Consider the following 19,919-nt stretch of genomic DNA (forward strand, 5'->3'; position numbering starts at 1 on the left):
TCCGGGTATCGATCTCGATACCTCCTGCATGCTAAGCGGGCGCTCTACCATTTGAGCTTATTCCCCAAACCGTAAGCATTTGGTTCAATATACAAGTTACTATAACTATTGAAAAACCAATGTTAGAGGCATGACATGGTGATTAGTTTTATTTTTTTTTCTAAATGTACTTAGAATTTCATTTTAGAAAAAAAAGATAATTTAAGAAATATGTTGCTTTTCATTCTAGTTCCTTGATATTAGTAGTATAGGACGCTTATATGGGCAGTAACCAATCAGGAGCCGAGAAAGACAATAGGCTATTGTTTGGAGAACAATGGATGCTATTGTAATAGTAGTAGTAATAGTAATAGTAATAGTTATAGTAATAGCTAGTAGTAATAGACGCTTATATGAGCGATAACCAATCAGGAGTCGAATTAAGAACAATGGATGCTATTGTTTTCCAAATCCAAGATGGCCGCCACAAATTTCAGCCAATCAGGAGGCGAATTAAGAATTCAAGATGGCGGCGCCCACGAAAGTCGGCCATGTTGGAAAACTGCCCACCAGCCTCGACGGAGGACTGGGATCGGCCTCACGGATTTCCATGGCGACACAAATCACGCCAGGGTCACGCAGAAAAATGTCATGCAACTTCAAAATCGATACTTACAGTGTCCTGTGGTCCTAAACGACAGAGGTGTGTCCGGCAAGTGGCCAGACTGAGAGACTTGGGTCCGACTGCAGCCTAGATAGGGTGGTGCAAAGGATCCTGGGACGGTGACCTCTTCGGGAACCAATCAGAATTCAGATGGGCTTCCCCAGTCGCCCTCTCTTAAGGAGAGCACTAAACCCCGAGCGTGTCGATAAGTGGGGCACTCCCCGAGGGTTGGTTACCCCGGCTCGTGGAGGAAATCCCGGACCGATCGGTACTTCCGGGGTGGGTATCATCGAGGCGCCACCTCGACTCTTTGTGGCCGGGAACTATCTACCAAAAACTATGTACAAAAACACTATGTCCCGACCCTTCCCTAATGGAACCTTGTCCCGCGGGATCCGTCCAAAGACGCGCCAATCCGCTAGGGGTAAAACTATGTACGAAAACTATTTACAAGGTGCCGGGGGTGTTGCCGGACTTTGGAAAACACAACCATTTACAATTCCAACAAGTTTCAGCATTTTCCATGTCCACATCATTAAACCCAGATGGCATGTATCCATAAGGATAGGACTTGAAGGTGTCCGGATCGACCACACGTTTGTCAAACACCAATCCATATCTTTTGGTGCGTGGACCCACTTTGAGCTGTTTGGTGGCCGGGTGTCTGGTGAAGAAATTAGGATTGACGACGTCGATGTTTCTGCGTTCGTCAAGAGGATCCGTCAATTCATCTAGAAGGTTCTGGCGCATCATGTTGTAGTTAAGTTGTTGTTGACCACGAACATTGAGGGTGAACCCACGCATTTTGCAGCACACTTTACCATTTTTCGTCTTGTATCCATAATTCTTTGGTCCTGCCGAGGTGAAATCGATGATGGAATCTCCATCGTCCAATTCGTTGGTCATTTCACCTAGAAAGTCTCCCAGAGGAATGTTGGGCTGGCCAGGCTTCCACGAGAAAATGACAGAGTCCGTGTCGAAGTATAAGACTTGTTGTTGTAGCTGCTCTAGATAGGAGTACAACTTTAAACCGGCCCAACAGGTAGTGAAGGAAGCAATGAAAATGTTGACACGTCCGTTGTCGGGCTGGTTTTCCTTCAGATGCGAGTAGACCACTTCCAAGGAATCTTGTGAACAAATGCGGACCGTGTGGATGTCTGTGAAGGTGTTTGACACTAGAGCAAAGAGATGAGCGGGTGTGGTGACTGCCTCTGTGGTTTTCTTGTGAAGATTTTCGCCAAACTTGCCCCAGAAACTATGAAACATTAACTTGACCGTAGCTTTACGTCCTGGATTTTTTTCGATGAGGAGAGGATCTAAGGTGATGCCTTCTTTGTCGAAGTAGTCACGGACGTATTGCTGTTTCTGTTCCTCAGTCCGCGCCCATCCAGGATACCCGGCTGATTCTTGTTTTATTTTCAACCACGTGTTGACATAGTCAGCAAAGAGTCCTTCTTGATGTTGTTCTTCTGGAAAATGCCAGACCTCGTGGATGCGTGCGATGCGGTACCCGACCTCTACTGCTTTGACGAGTTCAGGAGTGCACCACGTACCCCTAAGAAGACGTTCCTCTGGCGAGTGAGGACAACGATGCGATTTTTCCAAGAGGTCCTTGGTCATCTCCTCTTCCATGCAGGTTCTGCAAAGAGGTAAAGTCAGTTTACCACGATGTCGGAAGGGCAAGACGGGATGATACAAATGATAGGGAGAAATCACATTTACTTTTGCTACACCAAAGTACTCATGAATGTCTTGGTTCTCTGGGTTGGTCATGATGATGGAATGACCAATGGGATACTGTTGTGTCTTGTTAACCCACGTGTACAAGGAGGCGACGTCCACGTATTTGATTTGTTCACCCTGGGCCTCGTTGGCCACATGATGGAGGCGAACGGCATTGGTACGTCCCCCAAAGAAGGCATCTCTTGGATTAAGAGGTTTGACCATCTCGTACGATGCTAGGAACTGTTTGAGATCTTCATTGCTTTTGACTTCACGATCCCAATCACATTCCCACATGATTTGAAGGTTGTACCCGTACTGACGCAGAAGACGGTGTTTTTGTTGGGTGACTTCATACAATACTTGGATGGTATGATCAGGATGGAATTTTGAATGTCGGTCACGATGATGGGGATGACAACGAGGACAGCCGTGCCATAGACATCCGTGAAATTCATAGACAGTGTGGGTATGTACATGGAGGCCATCTACCAGGAAGTGGAGCACTCTCTGTTCGCCGCCATTGCTCGCATGTTGAATGCGGTCTGCTTGAGGCTCGTCGTTAGGGCAAGAGGTACTGTGACGACGAAGAAGGTGTTCCTGCCATGCTAGCCACTTGTACGCTTTTACGGATTGGTTTGAACGAGCTCCTTGCCATCCTTGCATGGGTTCTGTGGCTATGCTGTTGGGAGTCAGGAGTTTCTTCCGCCAGAATCGATTGCACGCAGACGCTATGGTTACACACTTCTCGATGGGGTCAAATTCGGCATGTTGCTGGAATTCTTTTCGGAACTTTTGACATCCGGCTTTCAGGAGTTTGATATCTGACTCACAGTAGGCTCTCATTTCTGTTTTAAGATTGAAGATGTAGTTGTTTCTGACCTTCTCTGCATACCACTGCTCAAATTCTGCCTTCTTTTTAGCCGACATGCCATCAGGATCATACATCTCAGCAGGAGGCATGAGTCCTTCGTAGTCTTGATTTTCACGAGTATTGAATTTGTGAGGAAAGAACCCTTTGACTAATTCTTGGATGCCAAAGGTAGAAGGGAAGTTAGCAAGAGGAAAGGGAAGGAAGCAGAGTGAATCTTTGAAGGTCAATCAGTCTGATCTGAAGGACAGCACTTTGGTGCCGACGGTGATCTGATCCGTGACTTCCCGATGCTTTGCGTAGCAATGTTGCAACAGGAACATCCCGTCATATCCTTTGAGGTTATGGAAGACAGCAATCACGCTCCGATCGTCCCCGTCTTGATCAACAGCCAAAGATTCCAACCATTCAAAGAAAGGCTCTGTACAGTCTGCACCATAAAAGAATTCTATGTGGTCCTCCTCGTCGCTCTCGGCGCTAAGCAAGATGGGAGTTTGCACTCCCTCGTCGTCCACGGTCGCTTCATAGTCACAATAGACTTGGAGAGGTGGATCTCTCTCTACCCACACTCTGGTATCTGGATCTTCGGGATCGGGTTCTTCAGAAGGATGCGTCCCTACTTCGTCGCGCGGCACCCGTTTCATTTTGGGATCATCCTCCTCTTCTGGAATGGTCTGGATGTAACATTGGTGAGAAGCGACGTGCACTTGTTGTTCACAAATGGGGCATTCACCCCAACCGCACTTGTGTTATTTAGGTTTACTTCTAGATTTACCTGCATTCTCGACTTCATACTTCTTGCAACACTCGAGGCATTTTCTGTAGGTGAGACAGATAGAAGGAATATTTTTAACGCGACGATGAAGATGGTAAGAGTAACAGTCCTCACCAAAAAAGGATCGATGACACAAACGGCAAAGACAAGAGGGTGAAAGGAATTTGCCCGGACCCAACGGTCGTTTAGCCTCTGTGAAATCCGGACAGTCCTTTCGATGACAAGATGGACACCATTTACCATTGCAGGGATGATGTGTAAAGTTGTCTTGATCGTACCCCCGATTACACTCATCACAGAAGTAACTCTTGGACAAAAAACCCGAGAACAAGTTACACCCATGGTAATGGTCATCTTCTTTGATGATACAGATGATCTTGTCCGATGGTGTGGGTTCCACGTAAACGAGCATGTGTGGTGGAGTGACCGATAAGACTTTTATTTGATATTGAGGGAGAACCGCTTGGAATTTTTGGAGTTCAGGGATGCCACATGGTCCCTCGGGTACCCCTGCCAACCGGTGGAGGGCCTGGGCTTCCCGCTGCCGGACAGGATAACCCTGTTTGAGATTATGGTAATGACGTCGTTTGCATCGATCAAGGCTTTCATGGTCACGATGGCCCGAGGACAACACAGTTCATCTCTGTTCTTGATGGTGATGCGGGAATGTTTGACAATCCCACGTACAGCTGCACTGCTTGGTTTGTAGCGTTTGCCGTTTCCACTACCAGGTGCAGGGGTGCGTATGAACGTTGTCTCCATCGTGAATGAGTCATCTGCTTCGAAGGCTTGATTAGAATTGAGTTTGTTGGCCAGGGCTTGAAGGTAGGTGTCTAATCGTTCCAACCCCTCTTCAAATTCACTCACGGTAAACGTCGTCGATTGAAAGGCATGGGTGAATGCATGTGATTGCATGGTAAAATGCAACGTGTGATGAGGTCTGACGGTAGGGTCAGCAACGATCTGGTCAGCAATGGAACGTCGTAAAGCCTCCGTGATCTCTCGTCCCAAGTCGTCAGTGGGATTGGCCTCGCGATGTTGTTGTATGCGTGCCTGGTATCTCTGCCTTTGTAGGACGTCTCGCCAATTACGTCGAGGTCCCACGGGGCGCATCTCAAAATCCAGCAACGGCTCTGGTGGTGGTGGTGGTGGTGTCCGACTGACCATTACCCCTCCTGGAGGAAAGGAGGGTCCGTCCGAAGACGCGCCGGTCGACAGGGACTTTGACATCTCCATGTACGGGTCTAAAGCTGGATGAAAGATCCAATCGTCGTCATCATTAAAGAATGCCTGGTCGTACGATCTTTTAGTTCCCACAGGAACTGGCTTACGCCCCAGGGATCGACTTCGGCGAGGAATCACATGTCGAGGTGAACGTACAGGTGAAAGAGATCGACTTCGGCGAGGAATCACATGTCGAGGTGAACGTACAGGTGAAAGAGATCGGCTTCGGCGTGAAACACGCTGATGTGGCTGTGAAGTGAACATGACTGTCTCACGACTAGCAATGAAAATGACTCAATGGTACACATGCACGACTTATCTTACCTAGATGATGTCATATCTGACCAATCATAACAAAATGTGACCAAATAAGGAAATGAGTATACACCAATCACCATCTAGTACTTTTACAAAGCACGCGGGAAACACGTTCATCCACATACGTACTATCAAACACGTGAAACTATAGCATGATGTAATATTCTGAATCAAAAACACTGGAGTAACACATTCAATAACAAACATGAGCGGTTTATATGGTAAATATAAGTGGTTGATATGTTTCAAGTTTTTCAAACTCCCAACGACAAAACCAGTATTCGCTCTAATTAAACACATGTATAGATAAATAAGTGTCGATCACACAGTAATGTCGTGGTAGCATTATATTAAAGCGTGGCTGCGATTGCACATCTTTTACTCCTAACATGATTCAAGAAATAATTGTTGTGATTTCCAAGTGGTGGAATTTATATCACCCTAATAGAACGGTCGCTCAATGTAAACATTGTTAACGACGAAATTAAAATGATTACATCGACCACATATTCCTTCAAAGCGTTGTTTGAATACGAACGCATGTTTAGAAGTTGAAATCATGATTAGAATTTGTATATTAACTATAGAGAATAACAGCGAACAAACTTTTTCGTTAAAGGAAAGATCTAACACGGCAAATCGCATCACTCCTAAATTTAACAATTATAGTTGTCTAAGCGGTTTTCCAATAGCGACAAGAATAAACACCTACATCAACCACAGCCCTTTCAATTCCTCCAATGCATCGCACAGCTCTTGATCACTTAGATCCATAATCGCCAAGACAAGAACGAGAAGACGTGTGTCCAACTTTGTAACGAGTAAAATTAATTCTCTCAAGACCGTTTGACTTATAAACGAGTTTTCACAAAACAATAAACAATGTCGCGTGGTTAACAACCAATGAGAGGATGGGGGATGGGGGGTACGCGGTATCACGTGGTCAAGAATCAATGAGAGAACGAGGGAAAGGGGGCTACGCGGTATCACGTGGTCAGAAATCAATGAGAGGACGGGGGATAGGGGTGATACCTCCAGTTATGTCAATAAATTATTATAAACAAAACAAAGAGTCTGATGCTTAATTTATACCGTTTAATGAATAACGTGAACTCCAAAGGGAGAATCGATTACAATTTTAACTTTTTCTTCGCCTGCATGATTCTTTTCACAATCTTTTCAGTCACCGTTTTGTTGCCGGGTAGCCTCGTTATGGCCTTGATCATCTTTGTATCTGCTTTCCACTTGTCTTGCAAATTCTTAGCGCGACTGTAATCGATGTCGTGTTGTTTGGCAATCTTGTCCAGTCGGTTGATGCCTGGGACTCCTCGTTTCAGTCTCTTTGCCAACTTGGTCCCAGGCCCCATGTACTGGTACCCAGGCCAGTGAAATTCAATCCCCGTCTTGCCTAGCCATTTTTGAATGTCAAAACCAGACCCTCGCTGACGTCGGGTGAGACGTGTTTTCTTGTGCGTACGGGTCTTAGTTCGTGTCATAATCGTGTTGTAGATTTCTTCTCAGTTTCTTGCCCTCGGCCCAGTCTTCCCAACCACTCGTAGGTTTTAAGCGTTCTGCCTCGTTTTTACGTTTGCCTTTGCGCTTGTCTTTACCCAGGAGAATGTCAGCTTTTCTTAGGAGCGTTCCCAGTTCCGAGTCGGGCGGTGGAATGGGTGCTTTAGAAGCGGGTGGCTTCTTTTTAACACCTGACGTAGACGGTGTAGCTTCTTCCTTGATCTTCGGTGTCTTCGTACCTCGAGAAGCGTTTTTAATCAATTGTTTGAACATGGTTTCCAACGGACCCTTCACCAAGGCTCCTTCCTCCTCATCTTCCTCTTCGCTGACATCAGCACTATTGCTTGACAAAGGACCAATATGTCTGATACGTTTGGTTAAACGACCTCTTTGACGAACTAGAGGTTTAATTTTCTTGATGGCAATCGAATCTGGAATCGATTTATCGCAGAGTATCACGTGACTTTCGGCGGCCAAACGTCCCGCTTTGTTCAACAAGGCATTGTCGGCGATTTCTCCTTTGTAATACTGAACCAATTGGTCAAACTCTTTCGTGGGTACCATCATGACTTCCTCTGTCATTCTCGAAATGTTGTTGGAGTAGCGTTTCGTAGCTATCTTGCCAGTAACGGAGTTCAGTCTCTCTTTTCTCGAGTTTGAGCGTCAAACTGGCTGTTGTGTCTTTATCTCGACTGCAATTCGTACAGAGAGTAATAGTATCTCCGGGTGGTGTGGTGTCTCTGATAGTATGACACCTTTCGCACAGGTCCTCGAACTTAAAAGCTAAATACTCTTGATTGAGGTTCTCGTACTTCCTCTTCCAGTACTGCACATTGTCTTTCAATTGTTCCACTCTTTCGTTGGCTTGTTGTAATAACTTGACCAATTCGCTCAAGGTGTCTTTGGGTTTGGGGACGAAGTCGTAACCTTGCAGTGGATAACCGTGGGCATCTCGGGTGTTTAACATCGACATACTTGGAACACGTCGTTCAAACCTTGCCAGAATCCGCTACCCTTTTGTTCTTGGAGATGTTCTCTTCGCCTCTAGACTGAGTTTCTGCGTTTCCCCACCTCGCGTAGCGTTGTCTTATAGCGATGCAGTCTCCCCATGGTGATTGGGTGAACGGGAATTCTGTTTCGTAATAGATTGAGAACCATTTCGCTCACGGCGTTGATTTGATCTGCATTAGCATGTTCTAACATCTCCTGTCTCCTGTTCCGATTGGCCTCTTTGAGAATAGCCTCCAAGAAAGGGCGTTGTCTGCGTAATCGAATCATACTTCCCACGTTGCAGGACGTCTGTTGTAACTGCCTGTGACACCCTTTGCGCCCATTCTCTTATACCGTTTGTCCTTTCCGAGCTCGTACCGATCTTGGCCGCATTCTTCAGAACAGTAAACAGGGCACCTCCACGTTGTCTCTTGTTATAGTGATTCACATTGTCTCTGACTCCTTTTGCTGCCTGACCCGCTAATTTCAAAGCCAGCGTAGCAAAGGCACGTGAGGGTTCCGATAAGAACATACTGGCTCCTTCGGCGATCTTGTCTACCAATCGATGTTTACGTCGTGTCAGTGCTCCACCTCGCTGTTTACTTCTTTTCTTGGTCTTCGGTTTATTTTTCATCGTCGACGTTTACGCGAAGCAGCTTCCAAACCCTTTTTCACGCCGTAACCCGCTGCACTAGAGATTCCTCCTAGAGCCGCCGCCTTGCCTGCTGCTACTAAAGCTGGAATGAGAGCCGCCAATGGTAACAATCCCCCTTTTTGTGCCTTCCTTCGTCTCCTTGGTTTTCTACGAACTGTTCGTTTGCTCTTCATGACACATACTACCACTCACACGTAAGTGCTCCCGCTTTTATCGACGTGGTCGTAGCGAAATCGTTGTTCGTATTCTTGCACGCACTTGTCAGACACAGGAGAAGTGAAATCAGTGATTGTGTCATCCAAGGTTTGCATCTTGATCAAGAATCCGTCAAACTCCTCCATCGGAAGTCCTCGCACGTACGTTCTCAATTCGATCAAAGCTTTGTCGTAAGTGGTGTAGGCAAAGCGACACATGTCGATTTTGAACGAAAACTTTTTGAAGTCGTTCAACCCCTTGATCACAGTTCCAGCAGCAGTTAAACAGGCAATCAGGAGACTATTTTCCAAGACGGATCCTACGACGATACCTGCTGCCACGATGATCAATGCCAAAGCGTTCAAACAATCGTGGCACCACTTAAAGTGGTAAAACAATTGGCGATGACACCACCACTGACGGTGGTAAAAGGAAAACAACCCATCCAATCGGTACAGCAAATCTTTGTTTACCAACTGGGCGCTTTTCTTGGATCCGTTCATTAGAGATACGGTAGTGATTGAATCTTGGGAAGAACTCATCACGATGTCTCGATGAATTTGTGACATCGCATACATCCTTCGTCCTTTAAAAGGTGGCTGAGTGTGACGAAACCGCGCCACAAAGGTGGGCTCTCTCTAACAAAAAAAAAAAAACTAAGCGTAAACGAACCCGAGAAAACACGCAACAACTACCTAAGTCTACAAGCATTTATTACAACAATTACAATAAAATAACATTATACTTTAAATAGGGTAACTAACAATAATACAATAAGCTAAATAATTAACCTTAATTTATTTACAAGAATATAATAAACAAGCTAAATACTTCAGTACACTTAATCTATTTACAAGAATATTCCTTAAAAAAAATAGGCGTTTCCGTAGTTCAGTTCAGTTCACCTTGCGTTTGAAGTCCTTGTCCATGAACTTGACCCCAACAACGTTCCACCAACACATGACACACACAACGAACCAATTCAAACTCCCGTTTATAACTCCCACCTTTCAACTTACTTCTTCCGATTACGTCTTCACTCAGTCCGGTATATTTCAACTTGACTTCTCCGATTTACTCCAGCTGTCCGGTTTACAACGGCCGACTTCGACAGAACTTTACGCTTGTCCTTCGATTGCTTCGACCAGAACTTTACGCTTGTCCTTCGATGGCTTCGACAGAACTATTTAGCACTCACGTTCCCCGGCAAATGGCTCTTTGTCGTGAATTTAGGAATGGTTTACTGATGGTTTCTCAGTAATGAAAATGTGCTTCCGGACGTGTTCCTGCCACTTTCTAGCCTCGCTCGTAACTACACTTCAACTTGCTTCTTCTACACACAGAAAAACCTCTCAACACGTATCACCCCAAAAAACCCTAAATATGTAAACATGTTAAAATATGTTACAATCAAAGAAAGGAAAAGAAAACTATTGGTCAAGGACCAACCACAAAAGCACCGAACAGAACTGGTTACACAATCAAAGAATACAAATCACATAATCGAGTGCCACGGAATAAACACGATTCCAAATAAGCCGTTCCCATGGGATGTAATTAAGCATTCCATGACACCTACACCAAAACTATTGTTACGGAATAAATATGATTCTAAACATGCTGTTCCTATGGGATGTAATTAAGCATTACATGACACCTCCCCCTTAAATAGCTATTTTTGGGGAAAGTGAAAACACAAAAATAGTACTTAAAGGTGAAATTACAGTAGTATAAAGTATTTACGCCCTGCTAAGGGCATCTACGTTACAGTTTTGTTTGCCACTCTTATGTTCTACTTTAATGTCATACTCTTGTAAGGTAATGCTCCACCTTAGTAATTTCCTACTCTTGTACCGGACCTGATTCAACCACACAAGAGGATTGTGGTCTGTTTGCAGCCTAAAAGTGCGACCGAATAAATAATAGCGAAATAGCTCTACAGCCCAAACAATTCCTAAACATTCTTTTTCTGTGGTAGACAACTTTTCCTCTCTAGGCTGTAACTTTCTACTAGCATACGCTATGGGGTGTTCTTCCCCATCCTGATCTTCCTGACTTAAGATGGCACCAAGACCTCTATTTGACGCATCTACTTGCAAAATGAAATCGTCATCCCAGTGTGATGGCCTCAAAACAGGGGGAGTCTGCATTGCAGCTTTCAAATCCTGAAAAGCTAATTCATGATTAGTACTCCATTCAACCTTAGAGAGATTTTTACCCTTAGTGAGGTCGGTAAGAACCGCAGCCCGTTCCGAAAAATTTGGAATAAACTTTCTATAATACCCAACCAACCCAAGAAAAGATCTTACCTGCTTCTTAGTTTCTGGTCTGGGATATTCTTTAATAGCTTGAACCAAAGCTGTGCGGGGCTGAATTCTATCACCTCCAACTCTGTGACCGACAAAATCCACCGTCGACATCGCAATCTTACACTTAGAAGGTCTAGCATTCAGTTTGCACTCTCGCAGACGTTGTAAGACCTTTTGAAGTTCAAGAAGGTGTTGCGGAAAAGATGTTGACGTGTCAATTTCGACATCATCAATGTAGGCATCTGCAAAATCTAATCCCTGTAAGACCTTGTCAGACATCATCCTCTGAAAGGATGCTGGAGCTGTTTTCATACCAAATGGCATAACTAAAAACTCATACAGCCCTTTAGTAGTAATAAATGCGGACTTTTCAATGGCAGAGGTCTCCAAGGGAATCTGCCAGTAGCCTTTAGTGAGATCAATTGTACTAATATACTTAGCACAGGCGATCTTTTCAATCATACGTTCCATGGATGGAACTGGATAAGCATCCATCTTTGTGACACAATTCAATTTTCTGTAGTCAACGCACAGCCTTATTGTACCATCTGGCTTGGGAACAATGACAACAGGGGCCGCCCAAGGACTAGTAGAAGGACGTATTATGCTCATTTCCAGCATCTTCTCAATCTCTTTGTTAACCTCCCCCTCAAGTTTTTGAGGAATCTTGTAAGGGGAGCACCTGATGGGTGGAGAATCACCCGTGTCGATAGTATGCGTCGCTACATTGGTTAAATTTGGTTTTCCTGAAAACACATCAGAATACTCATGTAGGAAGTTTCTTACCTGCCGTCTTTGACCTTCCGTCAAATCATCAGAGATCACCACATCTTTCCAAGTCTCATCATGACCACATGGGGAAACATTGTTTTCGTGTGGCAATGGCATCTCTGGGGACTCCGCCATTACTAAAGCAGCCATTTCATCTCTGCTTTGCCATTTGCTAAGGAAATTAATGTGATAAGTGCGATGCTGTTTGTACATCTTGCCCGTGTCGAGCTCATAATTCAATCCGTCCTCTAGTGCTCTAGTGACTGTGATGGGTCCTTGCCATCTCATTTCTAATTTACTCCCAGGGGTGGGTAGCAAAACTAAGGCTTTGTCTCCAACTTCTAAGCGCCGTTTTGAACTATGGATATCATACAACCGTTTCTGTCTACCTTGAGCTTGCTTCAGGTTCTCTTGAACAACTTGCTGCATTGTTGCAAGTCTTCTTCGGATCTCAAGGACATGAGTTATCAGATTGTCTCCTGAAGACGATTCTTCCGACCAAGTCTCCTTGATAACGGCGAGGGGTCCTCTCACCGTACGTCCATAGAGTAATTCAAAGGGCGAGTAACCAGTGGACTCACAAGGAACTTCTCTGTAAGCAAAAAGCAAGTATGGGAGATATTTGTCCCAGGTCTGAGCCCGCTCTCGAACAAACTTCTTCAACATACTCTTCAGAGTGCCATTGAATCGCTCCACTAGCCCATTTGCCTCAGGGTGGTATACTGAAGTCTTAATCTTGGTGATGCCTAATTGGTCATACAGCTGGGCCATGAGCTTACTCATGAAATTGGAACCCTGGTCAGACACTATCTCATCAGGAATGCCCACCCTAGAGAAGTATTGAATCAATGCATCAGCGACCGCTTTAGAACTTGTTGATCGCAAGGGTATGGCCTCTGGGTACCGTGTAGCATAGTCTACGATTGTTAAAATGTACCTGTAACCCGTTGTTGTTCTAGGTAACTCGCCTACGATGTCAATGGCGATCTTCTTAAAGGGCTCAGTAACAACATCCACAGGCCTCAAAGGTGCCCTTTTTGACTTCAGTTTCCTGGCTACCATCTGACATTGCGGGCAGGTTGCGCAATATTTGCGAACATCAAAGCTTAGACCAGGCCAGAAAAAATGTGCAGCTATACGTTCTAATGTCTTCTTGGCACCCATATGACCTGATAAGGGGATTGTGTGACCAACACGCAGGATTTCGTTCCTATAGGATTCTGGTACTACAATCCGATCAACATACCTTGTTCATTGCGTTCTTCTGGGAGGTATTTACGGTGCATCAAGAGGTCGTTAGTGAAAAAGTAACCATCCGATTCTTGTGGTGCTATTTTAGACGATTCCCTGCGTATTTTCTCAAGAGTTACGTCTGACTTCTGATCCGCTATCAGCTGGTTTCTGTCCCTATCTAGAATGTTTACTGGAAGTTTATCTTTACCAGGTTCTGTTACCAAAGCATCACTCTCAGGATTCTTCTTACTTGTCTCTTCCTGTAACATGCCCTCAAATAACATTTGTAAATCTCCTTCCTATGGACCTTCAGGCTTTGTTTCTTTCTTTGATAAACTCTTGACGGCAAGTGAATTTTCTCTGTCAATTAACTCGTCTGCTTTCAACTGGGCCTCTTCTAATGCTTTCTGTCTCCTAGTCATCACGAAAGCGTCATCTCCACCAGTATCATCAGCTAAAGCATTTCTCTCCCACTGGTCCAAAACACTTTGTCTCGAAAGTGTTCGTCCAAAAGACGACCTGCCAAGTAAGCAATCTACAGGTAGCCTGTCCAAAACTCCCACTAATTTTACATGTTTATCTTCTTTGCTGTCGAATTCAACGTTTGCAAGGGGGACTGTAAGACGTTCTCCCGCAGCTGTTAAGACTGATTTTGTCACCAGTGAGGGCTGTATTACTTACATATCTTTTGTGGACTAGGGTCCTAGTACAACCAGAATCAATGACCATTTCTGCAATCTTGCCTTTTATTTTACCACTAACATTGCAAGGGGGGAACTCACATTGTTCTGACGTTAGGGGTGTCATACACAGGAGGTATCCCTGTGAAGGCTTCACACGGCCCCTACCACAATTGAACGACATGTGACCCGGTTTACCACATTTGTAACATGTAATTTCAGGCTTTGTGGTTCTGCGGGCTCGAGGGGAAGGCGGTTTGGGTTTTTTTTCTAAGTGTTGATCTTCTTTTCTTTCAGACAATGAATCATCCGCCTTACCATCTGGCTTCTTTTTCCCAGATTTCTCATTGCTACCAGTTGACACATACTTTCCCTCAACAAGTGGCCCTTTCCTAGACTGAACATGCAAATTAGCAAGATTACCAAGTTCTTCAGCAGTTTTTCGCTTTTGCTCCTTTAACCAAGCTCTAAGTTCAGGACTTACCGCATCAAGAAGTCGCTCCATCAATACTTGTTCAATTATCTTGTCTGCATCACTAGTAGCCTCGGCAACGGCCATCCAACGGCTGAGATATCTTCGGGTCCTATTTCCCCACTGAACGAAGTCCTCGTCGGGCTTTTTCTCTGAGGTTCGAAACCTATATCTATAGTGATCAGCGGTTAACTGGTAAGCTTTAATAATACTTGCCTTACTCTCATGGTAATCCTGGCATGCAGGGTCTGGAATTTCTAAATAAATTGATTTAGCCTTCTCAGTGAGCTTAGGTACTAAATTACCAACACATTCCCCCTCGGGTAGGGATTGCGCCCTTGCAGTCATTTCAAAAATTCGGAAATAATCATCTATATCTTCGCTCTCCCTCATTTCCCTGATTTTTATAAACTTGGACTTTTTAACCTCACTGTTACTCACCTGTCGCCTTTCAAACTCTCTTACAGCAAAATCTTCCTTTTCAGCTCTGAGATTTCTGAGCCTCTCCTCCTCTCGTACCAAACGCTTTTCTTCTTCTTGGGCTTTTTGAGTTTCAAACTCTCTTCTCTCCCTCTCTATCTCCCTTTCTGCCTGACGCCTTTCTCTCTCCACCTCCCTTTCCAACTCCCTAATTTCCCTTTGTTCCTGACTAATTTTTCTCCGCAGTTCTTGCATCTGCAGCTCACGCTCTTGTAACTGTAATCTCTGCTCAAAATTGAGACTAGTTTCCAAAGTCCCCTCTGCAAGGTTTTCCCTTTCCTGAGCATCGAAACTTTGGCCTATCCGATCGAATGTTCTAAGTTTGCTCGCTAAGGTCTTAACTCCATCCTTTGATGAAAAATAAATACTTCGTTTGGTAGCCTCATCTCTAAGATCTTGTAAGGACCAAGAATCATAGTCGATGGCTCTAGCAGCCATAGTAAATCCCTACTATTTGTTTGCGTGTCTCCTATTGAGCTGTTTATGCGAACTGTTAAAGAGCGATCCCACTTCTGACACCAAAAATCTGTGACGAAACCGCGCCACAAAGGTGGGCTCTCTCTAACAAAAAAAAAAAAACTAAGCGTAAACGAACCCGAGAAAACACGCAACAACTACCTAAGTCTACAAGCATTTATTACAACAATTACAATAAAATAACATTATACTTTAAATAGGGTAACTAACAATAATACAATAAGCTAAATAATTAACCTTAATTTATTTACAAGAATATAATAAACAAGCTAAATACTTCAGTACACTTAATCTATTTACAAGAATATTCCTTAAAAAAAATAGGCGTTTCCGTAGTTCAGTTCAGTTCACCTTGCGTTTGAAGTCCTTGTCCATGAACTTGACCCCAACAACGTTCCACCAACACATGACACACACAACGAACCAATTCAAACTCCCGTTTATAACTCCCACCTTTCAACTTACTTCTTCCGATTACGTCTTCACTCAGTCCGGTATATTTCAACTTGACTTCTCCGATTTACTCCAGCTGTCCGGTTTACAACGGCCGACTTCGACAGAACTTTACGCTTGTCCTTCGATTGCTTCGACCAGAACTTTACGCTTGTCCTTCGATGGCTTCGACAGAACTATTTAGCACTCACGTTCCCCGGCAAATGGCTCTTTGTCGTGAATTTAGGAATGGTTTACTGATGGTTTCTCAGTAATGAAAATGTGCTTCCGGACGTGTTCCTGCCACTTTCTAGCCTCGCTCGTAACTACACTTCAACTTGCTTCTTCTACACACAGAAAAACCTCTCAACACGTATCACCCCAAAAAACCCTAAATATGTAAACATGTTAAAATATGTTACAATCAAAGAAAGGAAAAGAAAACTATTGGTCAAGGACCAACTACAAAAGCACCGAACAGAACTGGTTACACAATCAAAGAATACAAATCACATAATCGAGTGCCACGGAATAAACACGATTCCAAATAAGCCGTTCCCATGGGATGTAATTAAGCATTCCATGACACCTACACCAAAACTATTGTTACGGAATAAATATGATTCTAAACATGCTGTTCCTATGGGATGTAATTAAGCATTCCATGACACTGAGAATCCTTTGATCGTCCAAACTACCAGGATGTAAATCCAAGACCATGTATCCGAACGGACGTTCTGTCAAACGTTGAAACGTGTCTTGTAAAACTTGCCATTGGGTGGGAAACGCCTGTAACAGTAAATTTCTTATGCCTAATTGATCTCGTGGATTCTTGAAGGCAACGATGTAGTGGGCGTTTCTGGAAATGCTCTTGGCATATTTTCCTGGCGGAAACATGTCTTGGCACAAGTAGAGCACTGTGACGTTTTGATGGTGAGAATGTTTGGTGAACAGATCCAACACCCGTTTATCGTTTCCTCCCTCAGCCATTAGATCGTCCAACACGAGTAATCCGCCTTTAGGAAACCACGTTTTCAATTGATCTGTGTCGGGAACGCCTTCGTGAAACTTGACTCCTTGTTCTTTCATAGGTTGAAACCCGTCTTGCCACACTCCATAGCAATAATGTATTTGGGAGGGTGGGATATGAAACAAATCGAGGTTGTTCAGTAACAGTTTGGTTGTGAACACCGTCTTGCCACACCCTGAAGGACCCACCACCAACAGACTAGAAGGGGTGTGAAATCGAAAAGCCTTGTGTCGTTCCATGAGTCCAAATGACCAAAGGGGCATGGGCATGCAGCTTTTGATACCACATGGAAAAATTGATCCTGCGGGGAATCAAGTGACAGTCGCGGATACTAACCATTGTACTACAAGATCATCACACAAAACATGTTTTCAATCGTATTTTAATGTCAAACCAACAATCATTGCACTAAATGTCTCGCACCGCAACGAGAAGTGTCTTGGTGATGTTTTACTTTGCACACTTTATCCCATTCTAACTCTTTCTCGATCAACTTCTTTAACATCTGGCCTACTTTGTGATCATTGTCTACATAATCATGCTTCGAGAAACGCCTCAAGAACTCGTTCATGCTTTGACCCCTCGCTCTGTCTTTTAAATAGAACAAGGCGTAATCACCACAACTTTTACTGTAAATCGATTGCAGAGACTGTCCGTTGTAAATGACATATTTCCATTGACTTTTTAACCAGTTATGCAGAGGCTCTGTTGTCGCGTAAGACTCCAAAGGTAGGGCGTAGCTGTCCATCACCTCGCACACATTCCCACTATAGGTCCAAAGCGCCAGCCAGTGTCGACCCGGTCTATGGTGTGGATCCGTGTTCACAATGTACCCACGAGGTTCTTTCTTGATCGGTCGACATGGTAATCGATCGCAAGCCACCGTCCCGTAAAAGTAGGGTTTCAAGATGGCATCCGCGGTCGCCAAATGATCCAGTTGTACGTTATTTAGGGGTACTTTCTCCATTAGCGTTGGTAAATGTCGTACAACACGGCTTTGTTCTTGTCTATTTCCAAGAGGTTCTCAAACTCTCCGTACAAGATGACTGTGATGTTGTTACCTGGTGGTACACCGAAGTTCAGCACGATCTGTAACTTTCCTGACTGCTTGGGGTTCAACACCGGACTGTCCAAACATCCGTTGGCTGCATTGTCAAATACAAACAGTGTGCAATTCTTGCCTTGACCCCAGTCCTCTCTTCTGACCATGTTTCCTTGATGTTTGCACAAACATCCTGTGGCTTGTAAGAACCGATAGTAACCTCTCAGATCTTGGGTACCGTCGTTGCGCACTAGCTCCAGGGTCTCGAAAGGGTACTCTTCTCCTCTGACCAGTTGCCTGATGTTACTCACGCCAAACTTTTGAAAACAGAAAGGGTCATGTGCCACAGTACCATTGAAGGCTTCTGAAAGCCCGAGTCCAACGATGACTCTGTTAGGAATTCGGCCTTGAAATAAACTGTTGCACTCGTATCGTTGCTGGTTCCCTTGCATGTTGAAGGTCCTAATTTCACTTTTGACGGTGGGGTAAGCCACTATGCTTCTGTTGACGTTCATTTTCGTCATCAACTCTCGGTAGACGCTGGAGTTGAGCCTTACTTGACACAGGTACATTCTTACTTTGACCTCTTCGTGCGACAATCTGCCAGCGACATTCACACCATTCAAAGACAAATTGGGAGAATTGAAGTACATCTGGATTCCAATCTGCACGCCAGGTACCAACAATTTGTTCAAGTGGAACACCTCGATGTGGGGTGTGAACCTTAGCACGTGTCGTTTTCCATCCGTGTAATTGCCTTGTTCTGCTTTCATGAGTTGCACTGAAGCTTGTTGGTTGGAGGACAATGCTTGGAAAGCCTCATGCCCATCTCCTTCCGTGTTTGTGTTGTTCACAGTCAATGGCGCTGGAAATTCCAGGGCATTGTGCCAACCTTGAGGTTTTAGCACGGTTTCTCCATCATCTCTGTTGTAGTTGAGCAATGTTTCCAGGTATGCTTTGTAGTGATAAGTGTCGGTTTGAGGACTGATCAAGGTACCATTGAGTCTCACAGTGATCTGTTTGAACAAAGTGTGGGCCAAATTGTTCGTGGGCCAGAGTCTCGTGGCCTTCACAACGTTATCACCATTCGCCAGTTTGAGTGCCAACTCAATCTCAAAGAAACTTCGACTGAGATCCACGTAATCTTCTTGAGGATCCACTTGGAATTCCACGGGGTTGATGCTTGTCGTGTAGGTCTGAATGGGTACAATGCGATAACTGGACATGCTGAGATCAGTGGGTGGAACGGTGAACAGGTTCAGGTGAGGATTCAGGACTGATTTGGAACCCGGATGTAACAATCCATCGTCCATCAAGGTATCCGTCATTTTTTTCTTCTTCTTCTCCTTTGTCTTCTCGCTAAGATGTGATCCCAATCGTAGCCAACAGGTTTACTGACCTCAGGGCTAATCCATCCGCCTTTTTGTACCTTTCGTTGACGTTTCGAGGTTTGTGGGAACCCTTCACGACGTAACGTTGACATCCCTTTTTTAGATTTGACGAGTCTCGAGCTTCTGGAGTAGATGAGATTCATTAGTCGCCGAAGATGTCGTTGAATTTTCGCTTGATGGTTCTGTCTAGGACTTCGTAAGCTTTACGTTTCACGGCTTGTTTAGCGCTCTATCTTGCACCCTCTTTGGCCTTTCGAATGCGATCTTGAACGCCGCGACCGCTTTTTAACCATTTCAGGCCTCCCATAACACTCGCCTTCAGCAATTCTTGAACAAACCCGCCTCCGTCTTGTGGGTCAGGTTTGAATCGCGTTAAACTTCCACCTTTCATGCTCGTTTGAAGTGAAGGGTGAGAATCGTGTTTCCTTCACCAAATTCGGTCAGTTCACCTGTTGTCTCCGACACTTGCGTGTCAATAATGTCCAACTGGGCCTTGCGCAACGGAATATATTGAACGTGGAGCGGTTCAAAATAGTGACTTTCATGCCCTGTGCGTCGATAATTGACCTCTCGCAGTAGATCCGTGACTTGATTTCCAACCATTGAACTTCCTCCCACGTCGGAATAAATGAATAAGGAACGTAATGTCGAACCCACCACGTTTTGAAAGGCTTTGTTGAGATTCGTGAAGCGCCAA

The 19,919-nt window shown here is 44.6% G+C and overlaps 3 protein-coding genes and 1 pseudogene across 3 annotated transcripts; all 4 read right to left on the reverse strand.

Moving 5' to 3' along the window:
- Positions 1–1,090: 1,090 nt before the first annotated feature.
- LOC149102845 (uncharacterized) lies at positions 1,091–3,328 on the reverse strand. The gene has a single exon (XM_089273393.1). It carries the CDS (start codon positions 3,326–3,328, stop codon positions 1,091–1,093), a length of 2,238 nt encoding a protein of 745 aa, XP_089129519.1.
- Positions 3,329–8,080: 4,752 nt separating this feature from the next.
- On the reverse strand, positions 8,081–8,895 carry LOC149102846 (uncharacterized; annotated as a pseudogene).
- Positions 8,896–9,359: 464 nt separating this feature from the next.
- On the reverse strand, positions 9,360–17,135 carry LOC149102847 (uncharacterized). Its single transcript, XM_089274292.1, has 2 exons — positions 16,436–17,135; positions 9,360–9,510 (listed from the first exon to the last, which is right to left on the reverse strand). The coding sequence occupies exons 1-2, from the start codon at positions 17,056–17,058 to the stop codon at positions 9,447–9,449; spliced, it is 687 nt and encodes a 228-aa protein (XP_089130418.1). The 5' UTR covers positions 17,059–17,135; the 3' UTR covers positions 9,360–9,446.
- Positions 17,136–17,620: 485 nt separating this feature from the next.
- LOC149102848 (uncharacterized protein F54H12.2-like) lies at positions 17,621–19,543 on the reverse strand. Its single transcript, XM_089273554.1, has one exon. It carries the CDS (start codon positions 19,157–19,159, stop codon positions 17,756–17,758), a length of 1,404 nt encoding a protein of 467 aa, XP_089129680.1. The 5' UTR covers positions 19,160–19,543; the 3' UTR covers positions 17,621–17,755.
- Between the last annotated feature and the right edge of the window lie 376 nt (positions 19,544–19,919).

The sequence above is a fragment of the Orbicella faveolata genome, unplaced genomic scaffold (genome assembly GCF_042242905.1).
Source record: "Orbicella faveolata isolate gen_17 unplaced genomic scaffold, um_ofav_v1 contig_35, whole genome shotgun sequence".
Taxonomy (NCBI): domain Eukaryota; kingdom Metazoa; phylum Cnidaria; class Anthozoa; order Scleractinia; family Merulinidae; genus Orbicella; species Orbicella faveolata.